At 45.9% G+C, this 13,297-nt stretch overlaps 1 protein-coding gene across 1 annotated transcript in view; it reads left to right on the top strand.

Annotated features, from left to right (window-relative positions):
• The window catches only part of LOC135210468 (uncharacterized), a 47,014-nt gene extending 34,030 nt beyond the window's left edge, over window positions 1-12,984 (top strand). Inside the window, exons 4-5 of the mRNA XM_064243361.1 lie at window positions 510-596; window positions 12,266-12,984. Of these exons, the coding sequence (XP_064099431.1) occupies window positions 510-596; window positions 12,266-12,423 (245 nt within the window). The 3' untranslated portion in view covers window positions 12,424-12,984. The remainder of the gene's footprint in view (window positions 1-509; window positions 597-12,265) is intronic.
• The last annotated feature ends 313 nt before the right edge of the window (window positions 12,985-13,297 follow it).

Below are 13,297 nucleotides of genomic sequence, written 5' to 3'. Positions count from 1 at the left end.
TCAGATTTCATCTACACGAACTCATTTATGAGTTTAACTGGCCTCTGCTCAGTAAGCCAATTGATTCAGTATCTAAGGTTCCTGAAGAGTGTAAGAATTACGGGTGTACCAGCTAAAATAGAGCAGACTTCCAGTGGAGACATCTTAATTGCCACCTAAATACTTTTTGTTTATAAACGGGATACAGCATTGGAACTTTTCACCTTCATCAGAAAGAAGAAATATTGTGAATAGAAAGTTGATTTGTATTTATGAGACAAAAATTACTGAAAAAAAATCATTATTGTTCGATTTCAAATATCCGTTGTTTAGAATATTTGTCCTGTTTTCTAATGTAAATCTGCTTTCATTAGATATCTACAACTGTTTTTATTAATGATTATTAACAATTTATCATTTTCAAGCACATTGTATATTGTAATTTAATGATTTTGGTTATAGAAATAGTTTGAACAGTTGGTTTTTTCCTCCGCGAATCTGCATTGTGGTAATGTAGTGCATTATTTTAGCATGGTGGACTAAACGATCTCTGTTTGGAGACTCCCCTATGATTTACAATCGCCATACTGCTCCCAACCACATCACTGAGGCACTAGGTGAGTTGTGGATCTGAAGAGGTCATTGCTCTTTTTGGGTTTTTCAGGTCGGATATAAATGTAATTTTTTGTGTGCCTATGTTTGAAAATATGTTACTCGTACTTTAACTATTACTTAATAATATAATAGATGCAGATTAATTTTTACTCTTGCTTATAACCAAGCCGGAAATTGGTCTCTAAATGTGTACAGTTGGATTTTGAAGCTCCTTTAGTTTTGAAAGAAAAACTTATTGACATTGGTAATCATTCTTGTGTAAATAATTACATTTTCACACGGTAAGAATTCACAGAATGTTATGAAAAATTTGTAAGCCCTTATAGCTAACATTTATGAAACTGAAGGGCTGCTTTTTTTTTAAGTAATTTATTCAGTGCTCTATACTGACATTCCCGTCGAGTTTTGCTGTTGAACTGAAGCACGGTAAGATAACTAAAAATCACAGGAGTCAAATATTTGTTAATAATTAGTTAGGTTATTTACTTTTACTAAAAACTCAATAGGACAAAATTTAATATTGATTTGAGGTTAAATTGTGTTCATCAATATTGTTAATTATTATCGTTATTGATAGTAACGGTGGAAAGAGAACTGTTACACGTACAATGGTCGGTGCTCAACCCTTTTGTAAGAGAATTCAGACCTACAAGGTGAAGGGCTGTTTTTGTGAATTGACATTAGCTAACTATTCAGGTTTGGTGAAGAAGTACAGTTAGTTTGTTTAGTTTTGGAGGATAAAAATTCACTGATAGAGAGCCCTGAATTGGAAGGAACTTCTCGCGTGCCAAGAGGGTAGGATGGTAGATAAAAGCAAGGTAGTGGGATACATTATTATGTAATGTGCTGAATGAAGGTGTATGACATCAGAAGGTTGTAATAATGCAAATGTGGCGAAAGTAGTTTGAGCTTAGACTTCTGTTACTTTGAGATGTTGAGAGGAGAGTCCTTCCTTTGAAATGGAGAATGAGATCATGTGAAAGAATAAGTTTAAAGACAAATGACCGCCGAATTGGTTTATGAGGATTTAAATGAATGGCAAATAAGCATACCGAGGAGTGTTTTTGACCTGGTGGCTTTGTAGTAACATTCATTACTGTGATTAGATATAAGAGTACTCCCTTTCTTTCAAGCTTTATAAAGTGAAAAGGAGCGATCATGAAGAATAATGAAGAGTTGTCCAGGATGACCTGGTAGTTGGGTGCAATGAAAGAGGGAACTGGAACTACTGATTACTAGTTATAGTGGACATTACTAGATTTTGAACTATACATCTCAGTGTTATGTTTGCCGAGATGAAGACAAAGGGTTGCAATTGTACAATCAGAGAGGCACTTGGAGGAACCAACATTTAGTGTAGTGAGAGAGTAAGGTATCATTAAGCAGGAGAGATTTGTCATCCATTATAGAGGACACTGACATATTTTGTCCCACAGATTGATAAATCATTCTAACTAAAAGGGAAATGGGTAGAGAGAGGAGAGACTTTATGATCGTGGACACCAACTCAACAGTCAGTAAAGTAGTAAGAGCCCAGCGAACTGTATATCTCTATTTGGAAGATCAGACGAACACAGAAACACCAATTAAATTTTCAGTAAAGAAACACAAGTACTAGACAAACAAAAACAGTGAAACAATGATGGAGCAGTGGAAAACGAGGAAAGCAGTTAGAAGATAAACACTAGAATGGTTGGACATGAGTTGAGAAGCGGAACACTGGTTGACTTGCCGTCATCTAGCGAAAGTGTCAGTAGAATTGCGGAACTTCAATTCAAGAATCAGTAAAAGGGTGGAAAAGAGATAGGGGTATTTCTACAGAAGCAATCCGCAGTGGCCTAGACTATGGCAGTTGACGTTTTCCTATGTTATTTTACTTACTGAACAAGAATTTAAAGTAATATTTATTCAGATGACTGTAATTAACCTCCAGGGGCCAGTACTAAAAATGGCGAAATACATTGGACGCCCCATTCCCTAGTGGATGTCGTATCAGTGGGTTTAAGCTTCTGGCTGAAGAAGGCTGGCGGTGTGGGGACTCCGTTGACCAGCTGTTGCAGGACAGTGCCGCACGCGATGTTGCTGGCATTGGTGGTGAGTGTCAGGGGTGCGTCGGGGTCCTGGTGAGCCAGGATGGTGGCCCTACTGAGGGAAGACTTCGTTCGGGTGAAGGCAAGCTGCTGGTCTTCTCTGCATGTCGGCTTCTTAAGTTTGCCCTTCAGGACCTCGGTCAAAGGTCACATGGTGCGGGTGATGTCTGAAATGAACCTCCTATAATCGTTCACCATCCCTATGAACTCCTGTAGGGCCTTAACTGTCGTTGGTGTCGGGAACTTCTCCACAGCAGCTACTTCGATGCCATGGGACGTACTCCTGCTGGGGTGATTTTGTAGCCCAGGAAATCCACCTTCTCTGCGCCAAAGGTGCATTTGTCAAACCGGACGACCCTGTTCTCCTGCAGGTAATTGAGGATGGCCCAGACGTGGTTCAAGCGCTCCTCCTGCAATCAGGAAAAGATAAGAATATTGTCCACGTAGCAGACGCAGAAGGGTAAGTCGCCAAGGATGCTGTCCATGAGGCGTTGAAAGATGGCCCCAGCGTTCCACAGGCCGAAGGTGGAATGTCATCGGGATGGACGAGGACTTGAAAATACAACTTTAATAAGTCGATCTTGGAGAAGAACTTGGCGCCGTGGAGGGGCCCGGTGAGGTCCTGCATGTTTGGGAGGGGATAGCTGTCGGGCGTAGTGATGAGGTTCAGGCGCTGGTAGTCACCGCAGGGCTTCTATGTACCATCTGCCTTCTTCACCAATTGGAAAGGGGGATGCCCACAGGCTCACTGCCTTTTTAAAGAACCCCATCTTCTCCACTTCTTTGAATGCGGTCTTGGCTTCCTGGAGGAGCTTCGGCGGAAGGTGGCGGAACTTGGAGTGTGTTGGGGGTCCCATGGTCTCAATGTGGAAAACACCGTGCTTGTGCAGGGCCCCAGCCACTTGGCGAAGCTTGGGGCGGACGACATCCGGAAACTCCTGGAGAAGGGAGGCGTATCTGTGTTGGGGACGGATGGAGCAGATGGTGGGCGCCCTTGATCCTCTTGCGAGTGGGCAGAGGAGGCAAGTCTCTGTATTGAGAAGGCACTGGCAGGCCATGTCCACCAAGAGGCCGTGGTGGGCGAGGAAATCTGCCCCCAGGAGGAGGGTCTGTACGTCGTTGAGGATGAAGGGCCAGGTGTAGGTCCAGCCCAGGAACGCGATGGTCTGGGCCCTGGTGCCGTAGGTGCAGATGGGCATCCCGGTTGCAGCTACGAGGGCGGTCAGGTCGTTGGGGGTGCGGCTCCGATCCTCTGCAGATGAAAGGAACACCAACTGCGTGACACTAGTGTCAACCAGCATCCTAAGGCCAGAGATGCTGTCCTGGATGTAGAAGCCCCTGGTCAGGACTTCATTACTGCCACTGCCATGGGGGCTTGTTTTGGGTGCTGCCTCCATCGTTTTTTGAAGGGCGGAAGGAGCAAGGGCACTCGTACTTCCGTGCCTTGCTGCCGAACTAGCGGTGGAAGCGGCACCACCCAATGTCTGGGAGGGGCTTTGGCAATCACTGGTATGCTGCACCAACCATGTCCTCCTGCTGTTGGCTGTTGGCTGACAGAGGAGAGGAGAGTTTTGCAGCTTGGGTTTGCAGTAAATAGCATGAAAGCCTGCTGCACCAGACTTTCCATCTCCATGGTCTTGCCATTAGGGATCTGGCTTCAGACTTCAGGCGCGAGCTGGCAAAGGAAGAGTTGGCAAAGGATGCTCACCTCCTGCCTTCGTCCGTGGTGGTCCACCTCTGGCAGGAGGACCAGGCCGTGGAGCTTGTGCCAGGCCCATCTGGGATCTGAGGTTGTCATGAGGTTGACCACGAGGTCGAAAATTTGGGTGGCTCGCTGGGGAACTGGGAGGGAGAAAGCCTGGATGAGCTCCCTCTTCAGGCCTTCATAGGGCAGCTCCCCGTGCTGGCTGTGCATCCATAGGGCGAGGACTTTGAAGCCATCTGCTGTGAGGGCCCCGGTGATGAGATCCACCTTTCTGCTATTCCGGGTGATGCCATGGATTCAGAGCTGTATTTCTGCCTCTTGCAGCCATGTTGCGATGTCGTCTCTGCAGAAGGGAGGCAGCTTGATGTGGTGGGGCTCCGACGTTTCGGTTGTCCAGGGCACGGGCATGGGAGTCAAGGAGGACTTAAGCACTAAGAAGGATCATCTCGTGAATCGTGAGGTCGAGGCGGACACAGAGGAATCGAGTGAATGCTCTGAACTCTCCATTGTATTGTCAGACTCATGCTTACAGCCGACGAGAAGTTGTGAATGGCAGGCCAAACCGTAAGACTGAACGCCAAAATACTTCTGTGAAGAAATGCTGTTGTGAGTCTGCTAATGGCATTGAGGAGTACCAGAGAACCTAGACTAGGCATTGTATGGGTCCATTAAAGGTTCTCTGAAGGTGAGCAGCAGTAATTAGTCCCTTAATGGCAAAGCCAAAACCGCTTGGGTCACCTACTCCTGGGTCACCAATTGTGAGGTCTGAGCAATACGTGGAGAGCGAGCAAACCAACTTTATTCAGCAAGTGAGGCTGTACATAAGGCGGTGTGCGGACGAAAGCGTAGTGTCTGTCAAGTATACACGAACAAACGTAAACAAAAAGGGACAGAGCCCCCGCTGTGAATGTGTTTCTTCAAAGACGAAAATACATGAATAATTTTACATAGAAGGAATGGATTCCCGACATATGTACATCAAAAGAAAGGGTGTATAATGCTCTACAAAGAGAGGACATATGGGTATAGAGATTTTTACAATTGAAGGGCCAACATTCACCTGAATGTCATCCTTACAGAACAATAATTTACCAGAATTATGCTGATAGAACAATAATATAGCAAACTATTAATAGAACATCCAGAATAAAATACTATCCTGATTACATTTCAGTGGAAAGGTTAGTAGGATAATCTGTAAAATGGAGAAGCACCAGAGGATGGTCAATAGATTGACGCTTTACCAGGAGAATGGCCACTGAAAGCCAGCAGAGTAGTTAACTGTGTGAGGACTGGATTGAGACAAGGAGAGACTCTTACTAACTTTATTGATGCTGTTTAAGATTAAGCTGGCCTTATGCCAGCACGGGCTCTTGCTCATAGAGCAGCCCGTTTATTGATCAGAAACTGATACATATTAGGAGGCTGTGCGGACGGAGACGTAGTGTTTGTCACATGCACATACAAAAGGGAACAGAGTCTGCTGTGATTGTGCTTTCTTGCACCTACAAATATACATGTAATTAAGTGTACAGGATAAATATTTTGATGATATATATATTGGCAGAAAGGCCGCAAACTGCTCTACATTTTGACATATATATAAAAGATATGTACAAAGGGAGGGTGGACATTTTGGTGGCACTGCCGTCTTTACAGATACTCCCCCCCTCAAGACAATGGTTATGGTATTAATTATTGGATGATTGGTCATCGATATCTTGCTGGAGGGTGGAGGAGTCCGTAGGTCCATGACGTCATGTGTCACGGGACATCCTCTGGCTCTTTGTCTTCTGATGAGTCGGACAGCAGGATGCCTCCCCTGGTGGGAGACCTAGGGGTTCGACTGCTGTCCTTGGGCAGTGGGTGTGCTGGCGGGATTTTGTTCTGAGGAGGGATCCTGCGAGGCTCCTCTGTGGTGTTGTCTTCATCAGAAATGAAGGCGGGCTTCAGCCGGTCTATTGAGACTCAGTCCTCGTGGATGTTTATTGCAATGAAGAATGCCTTCTCTGATTGGCGGATGACTCGATATGGTCCTCAGTAGGATCTCGTTAAGGGCGGATGGGTGGCGTTGTTCCTGGTGAAGATGTGTCCACAGGAATCTAGGGCTTTTGGTCAGAACTGCTTCCTTCTGCTGGAGAAGGTCTTGTGGCATGGAATGAATTTCTGGGTGGCTGCACGGTGTCTTGACAGGGGGACTTCCTCGTCGCAGCTGTCGACTGGGAAGAATTCTCCTGGCACTGTCAGAGTTTCTCTGAAGAACTTCTCCAATGGTGATGGGTTGCTGTTGGCTCTTGGCATGGTGCAGAAGCCGAGGAGGGCCAAAGGTAGTTGTGCCTTTCAGTTGGGGCCCATGCAGCGTGCCATCAGGGAGGCCTTGAGGGAGTGGTGGGTCCCTTCCACCATGCCGTTTGTTGCAATGTTGTAGACCATGGTGGTGTAGTGCTTCGTCCCCATCAGGCATGCCAGGGCAGTCCAGAGTTCTGAGGTGAAGACGGTTCCCCGGTCCGTTGTGAGGTTGTCTGGCACTCCAAAACGGCTGATCCAGCTGGAAAGGAGGGCTTTGGAGCAGGCGTCTGCGGTGGTTTCCGACATTGGGGTGTCTTCTGGCCACCTGGTTGACCAGTCGATCACCGTCAGGAGGTATCTGGCACCATTAGATGGGGGAGGAGGGCCGACAACATCCACAGGTATGAGTCTGAATCTCTGCCTGGGTTGAGGGAAGAAAGTGCCTCCTACTGATTCGGTGTGCCTTCCTGTCTTGCTGCACTGACACGCGATGCAGTTCTTGGCCCATTCCTGGAAGTCCCTCTTGATGCTGTGCCACATAAACTTCTCCGTCAGGAGTCTGGTTGTCGTGCAGGCTGACAGTTGCAAGAGGCTGTGTATTACATCAAATACCAGCTTCTGCCAGGAGGTTGGGAGCAAGGGGTGTGGACGGCCGGTGCTGGTGTCGCAGAGGAGTGTCGTCTTGGAAGGACCGAAGGGGATGTCTTCCCACCGGTGGGCAGTGATGGCAGTGTGGTAAGCTGGCACTTCAGGGTCAGAGGCTTGCTCTTGTGCTAGGTCCTCGTAGTTCACGCCGAGGTGCAAGGAGTGTATTTCCATTCTCAAAAGGGCACCAGCCACATGGTTCCTCCCACAGGGTACATACTCAATGGAGCACCCAAACTCAGAGATGGCAGTGAGGTGTCATTGCTGTCTTGCAGACCAAGCATTTCCCACCTTGATGAAGGCGTGGAACAGCAGCTGGTGGTCCGTCCTTATGGTGAACGGGACGCCTTCCAGGAGGTACTTGAAGTGGCAGACGGCTTGGTAGACAGCAAGGAGCTCACGATCGAAGGTGCTGTAGCGAGTTTCGGTGGGTTTCAGCTTCCTGCTAAAGAAGGACAGCGGCGTAGGGACCCCGTTGATCAGCTGTTCCATGATGGCTCAGCATGCGATGTTGCTGGCATCAATCATGAGAGTCAGAGGGACGTCGGGATCCTGGTGGGCCAAGGTTGTAGCTCTGCTGAGGGACACCTTGGTGGGATTGAAGGCGTGTTGCTGGGCCTCCTCCCATACCAGCTTCTTTGGCTTATCCTTCAGGACCTCGGTCAAAGGTCACATGGTGCGGGCGATGTCTGAGATGAACCTCCTGTAATAGTTCACCATTACGATGAACTCCTGTAGGGCCTTAACTGTCGTTGGTGTCGGGAACTTCTCCACTGCAGCTACTTTGATGCCATGGGACGTACTCCTGCTGGGGTGATTTTGTAGCCCAGGAAATCCATCTTCTCTGTGCCGAAGGTGCATTTGTCAAACCGGACGACCCCGTTCCCCTGCAGGTGCTTGAGGACAGCACAGACATGGTTCAGGTGCTCCTCCCGCAATCTGGAAAATATAAGAATATTGTCTACATAGCAGATGCAGAAGGGTAAATTGCTGAGGATGCTGTCCATTAGGTGCTGGAAGGTAGCTCCAGCTTTCCGCAGCCTGAAGGTGGAGAAGGCGAACACAAAGGACCCAAAAGGCATGATGATTTCCGTCTTTGGGATGTCATTGGGGTGGATAAGAACCTGAAAATAGGATTTTAGAAGGTTTACCTTTGAGAAGACCTTCTTCCCGTGGAGGGACCCGGTGAGGTCCTGCACATTCGGCAGGGGGTACCTGTCAGACGTAGTGATGAGGTTGGGGCGGTGGTATTCCCTGCAGGGCCTCCATGAACTGTCTGCCTTCTTTACCATGTGGAGGGAGGACGCCCATGGGCTTGCATCCTTCTTACAGATGCCCATCTACTCCATCTCCACGAAAGCCTTCTTGGCTTCCTGGAGGAGTTTCTCCGGGAGGCAGCGGAACTTTGCGTAAGTCAGGGGCCCCTTGTCTCGATGTGGTGGTACACACCATGCTTGGGCGTGACCCCTGCCACCTGGCGGAGCTCGGGTCTGAAAACCTCTGGGAAGTCCTGTAGGAGGGAGGCGTACTTGTGAGGGGAGGCATACTTGTGGGGGGAGATGGAGCAGATGGTGGGTGCCCTGGGGCCTGTAGTGAGTGGGCGTGAGAGGCAGGTTTCTGTGTCCAGGAGATGTTGGTGAGCTATGTCCGCCAGAAGCCCGTGGTGAGCCAGGAAGTCCGCCCCAGGAGAGAAGTTCTGACGTCCACGATGACGAAGGGCCAGGTGTAGGTCCGACCCAGAAATGCGATGGTCTGGGTCTTGGTGCCATAGGAGTGAAAGGGGGTCCTCTTGGCAGCTACGAGGGCAACTGGGGTGTCGGGTGTGGCTGTGGTCCTCTGCTGACAGCTAGAACACCGATTGCATGGCCCTGGTGTTGGCCAGCGTTCCTGTGACTGGAGATGGCGTCTTTGATGTAGAATCCTCTGGGGCGGGACTTGGCTACTGCCACCGGCAGGGAGGCCGGCGCTAGGCGTCGCCTTCTTCATTTTTTGAAGGCATGAAGGAGCAGGGGTGCTCGCACTTCTTTGCCTTCTTTCCATACCTCTGATAGAAATAACACCAGCCAGTGTCCTGGCGGGGCTGCAGGGCTCTCCTCCTCTGGAAGGCTGCGTTGACTCCGACCTCCTCGGGATCTTCCTGCTGCAGACTGTTGGCTGATGGCGGGGAGGTGAGTTTCGCGGCAGGTGGCAGTGTGTAGCCTGTGTGCCCACTCCACCAGGCTCGCCATCTCCAAGTCATCGGTGTCTGGTATCTGGCTGCGTACTTGAGGGGAAAATTGACAGAGGAAGAGTTCCTTCAGGAGGCTTACCTCCTTCCTACACCCCTGAGGGTCTATCTCTGGCAGCAAAACCAGGATCTGGAGCTTGTGCCAAGCTAACCTTGGGTCCTCATTGACCAGGGAGTTCACCACCAGGTCAAAGATTTGGGTGGCTCTCTCGGCAACTGGGAGGGAGAAGACCTGAATCAGCTTTGTCCTCAGGTCGTCGTAGGGCAGTGCTCTGGGCTGGATGGCCATCCATGGGGCGAGGCGGTCAAACATGTCCTCTGGGAGAGCTGCGGCAATCCAAGTCCAACTTGGTTCTCCCTGCTGTGATCCCGTGGAGCCGAAACTGGATTTCCACGCAGTAGGGCTAGGCTGCGACATTCTGCCGGGAGAAGGGCAGCAGTTTGATGGAGTAGGGCTCCAGTGGCGCGGCGGCAGCTCGCAAGGGCGTGGATCGGGGTGCGGCTCAGGGCGCCAAGGAACCACTTGGGAGGGCATTCATTAGCTCCCATTCTTTGAGTTCTCCAAGTCTGCCATCTCACTTTGCTTACAGTTGATGGATGTCGTTAATTCGTTAATGGTGGGCCAAACCATGAGGTGAAACACCAAAACACTCCTGTGAGGGATGTGCTAATGGCGTTTGGTTGACCGCCTACCATATGGAAGATACTGTGTAGCATGATAATTGCTTTGTGTTGGATGAAAAAGAAGAAAAAGAAGAGAATATGGTGCAAAGAATGGCTCGGTAAAAGAAATGTATATGGTTAACGTACGTCTGCCAGGGTCGAAGCTCAAGCCATCAGGCACCACCATGGTGATTTTGCTACTAGACCCATCGGGCAATTTGACTGTTTGCCCATCAAGTGTGCCCGTTAGAGAGGAGGTCCGCCGATCATGCCCGGTCGTGTGGACAGGCCTTAAAACAACAGTTGAATTTTTGGTCACTGTGCAAAAAAGCCTTGAAAGAGAATGGTACATTTGATATGGTATGTCCATCTTGGCTAGTTGAAGGATTATATAAAAGTAAGGGAGTGAAAATAATAATTCTGTGTGAAACATCGGCTATCACACATTTCTCCTGACTGAAGTTTTGTTGCAAGATAGAAGCAATAGCTGTAGTTAGCTCAAAAATGCTCGGTTGATTGAAATGTCAGCCAGAGGAGGTAAGCAGGAATGAAGAGATTAAAATGTTTGCACTGCTTATTTTTAAGAGTTGTGTAGGGCAGGTGAATCGAACATAAAAAAAAGTATAGTTCATAGCAAGTGAAGAAATACGAAAGATTAGAACTAAGTCATAAGAAATGTGACATTAATTGATTTCTATTTGTGATGCGCAAGAGCAAAGTGAGAAGACAAGAGGAAAAGGAGACGGGAGGGGAGAGTGACGCATGCACCACAGCATACTACTTTTCTAAAGGTTTTCAGACTGGTTTACAATGAATTTTATACATGGAAAACTATTCGTGATTTTCATGATTTTGCACATCTAAACAAAATTAAACAAAACTTTGTAAATAGAATCCTGTAACTTTATTTTGACTTGCATAGTCGAGTCATCCATACTATCCTGGCAACACTTATGAATGACTTTCTACTCTACACAAGTAAGTTAGATATGCATATGAAACAAGGGAGTAATTCATATAAAGTGAAAGTTTCAACATTAAATGCACCATTATTTAGCTCAATAATCAAGAATTTGAAGAAGAAAATTAATGAAGGTGTAACTTTCACCAACACAATATCAGCATGCTGCAGCTGTTCGAAGGGTAGCTTAAATCATATCATTATTTAGAGGATGAAGCAAAGAAAGTATGTACAATAAGGCGCAAGATAATTTTACTAGCACTTTGTAGTTAAGAAGCAAAGGAAATTCATAAGTTATAGAGAAACCTTAGTGCAATGCAATTGCTGGTGAAAACAAAAGACTAAAAAACAGAAAGCACGGACCAGAAGATATCTGAGAGAGAGAGAGAGAGAGAGAGAGAGAGAGAGAGAGAGAGAGAGAGAGAGAGAGAGAGAGAGAGAGAGAGAGAGAGCTAAATAAGGAGACTGAAGGACTCGAAGATATAAAATATAGGTCTTTTTAAAGCAGTGGTCTCTAATGCTTTTATTCAGTTTTCAGTGTATGCATCACATCTAATTTAGAGGGTACTGGTATTAAAGACAGTCTTTGAAGACATGACTGTATTGTTGAATTGGGTCTAAATCTAAAAGTGTATGAATGGGGGAATATCTCCTTAAGCCACATTTCTGCTGATGGAAGAATACCTCGTATGGTCCATGATTATGAAATAAGCATGATCTATATAAACATTTGATGAAAAGGTGGAATTTAACATATGTAGGGTATTTATTGCAACACTACATAATGCTTTTCAAGGACGTCTTGATTCCCTTAGTGTGTTATCGCTTCTTGACATAAGTTTTGAAGAGTTATCTGTGTGGAGTATTTTTTTATACTGACCCAAAATGGTTATGTGAAGAAACTTGGCAGAATAATCCAATGAATTTATTTGAAGGAATTAATTTGTGAAAATGTTAAGCATTCACCATGTACAACATTTTGTTTTTCTTGAAATACAAAAGCATTAATAGCCATATTTGATAGCACCATTTTTTATATATTTCCTTCTCTGCAGATAGCTTTCTTATTCTACATATATCTTTCTTTGCAGAATGCGTAATTGGAGAATGCACAGAACAATATTCTCTGTGTTCCTTTACTGCTACCAACTCCGAGGAGCTTGCACATTGCTGTCTACGCTATAAATCCTGCTCCAGCAACTGTTTTTTACCAAGTGCGTTACCGCAAGGCAGATTATATCACTTTTAAGACTACAGCGTCACAATACAGCATTTAGTTATGGTATTATTGTTCAAATCTTTTTAATGTTGAACTTCAGCGTAATTGTTCGTTGTGAGTCCATGATCATCACTTTCAAGTCAATTTTAGGGCTATTTTGAGAAACATTGCATTAATATTATGCGGAAAATATTGCATTTTTTAATAATACTAGCTAATCATTTCATTCCAGAGTAACAGATTTGAACTCTTCAATTAGGAAGTGGGCTTTTCTTTTAGTTGTAGCTAGTTGTAGAAGCCCTCGTCTTCAGTCACATATTACTGATATTTTTATTAACATGATTTTATGTGTTTCCTGTCATTAGTTTAGCTTGGTCAAGTTATAAGTATGATCAAATTGTCTTTGGTTTTATTATTCATTTCATTTGCATGAGAAAGAGAAGACTTGATTAGTCGTAGCTACCTTCAGCAGACTATAGTAATTGTGCTGTGATGCTAGTCAGAAATATGTTTATGTTGAGAATATCTTAATGGTAATCAATTTATTACTATCTTGCAGTGTTTTTAATGGGTAATTCTGTATTGTAGCATCAATATTATAACTACGTAATATTATCAACAAGGTGGAAAACCAAAATTATTTAACAAACAGACAAATTCAGTAACAACAGCTTTGCCATGTACGTATAAGTAACGAAAGGGAGTGAGACGTTCGAAAGAGTAGTATAGTAGTTAAAGAAGATTAGTAGCTGGCTCTCAATTCAGTAATTGATTGTCTTTGGTAAATTTCTCAAACTTGAAGTAAGTATTTCATTTACAAAGCCTCCTTTTACTAATGCCTAGCATCTGTTGGCGTGTCCATGAGGGTTTTCAGTTGAAGATTTAAAGAAATGAAACTCGCCCC

The sequence above is a fragment of the Macrobrachium nipponense genome, chromosome 39 (assembly GCF_015104395.2).
Source record: "Macrobrachium nipponense isolate FS-2020 chromosome 39, ASM1510439v2, whole genome shotgun sequence".
NCBI lineage: Eukaryota > Metazoa > Arthropoda > Malacostraca > Decapoda > Palaemonidae > Macrobrachium > Macrobrachium nipponense.
This window is presented reverse-complemented; position numbering and strand designations above follow the sequence as displayed.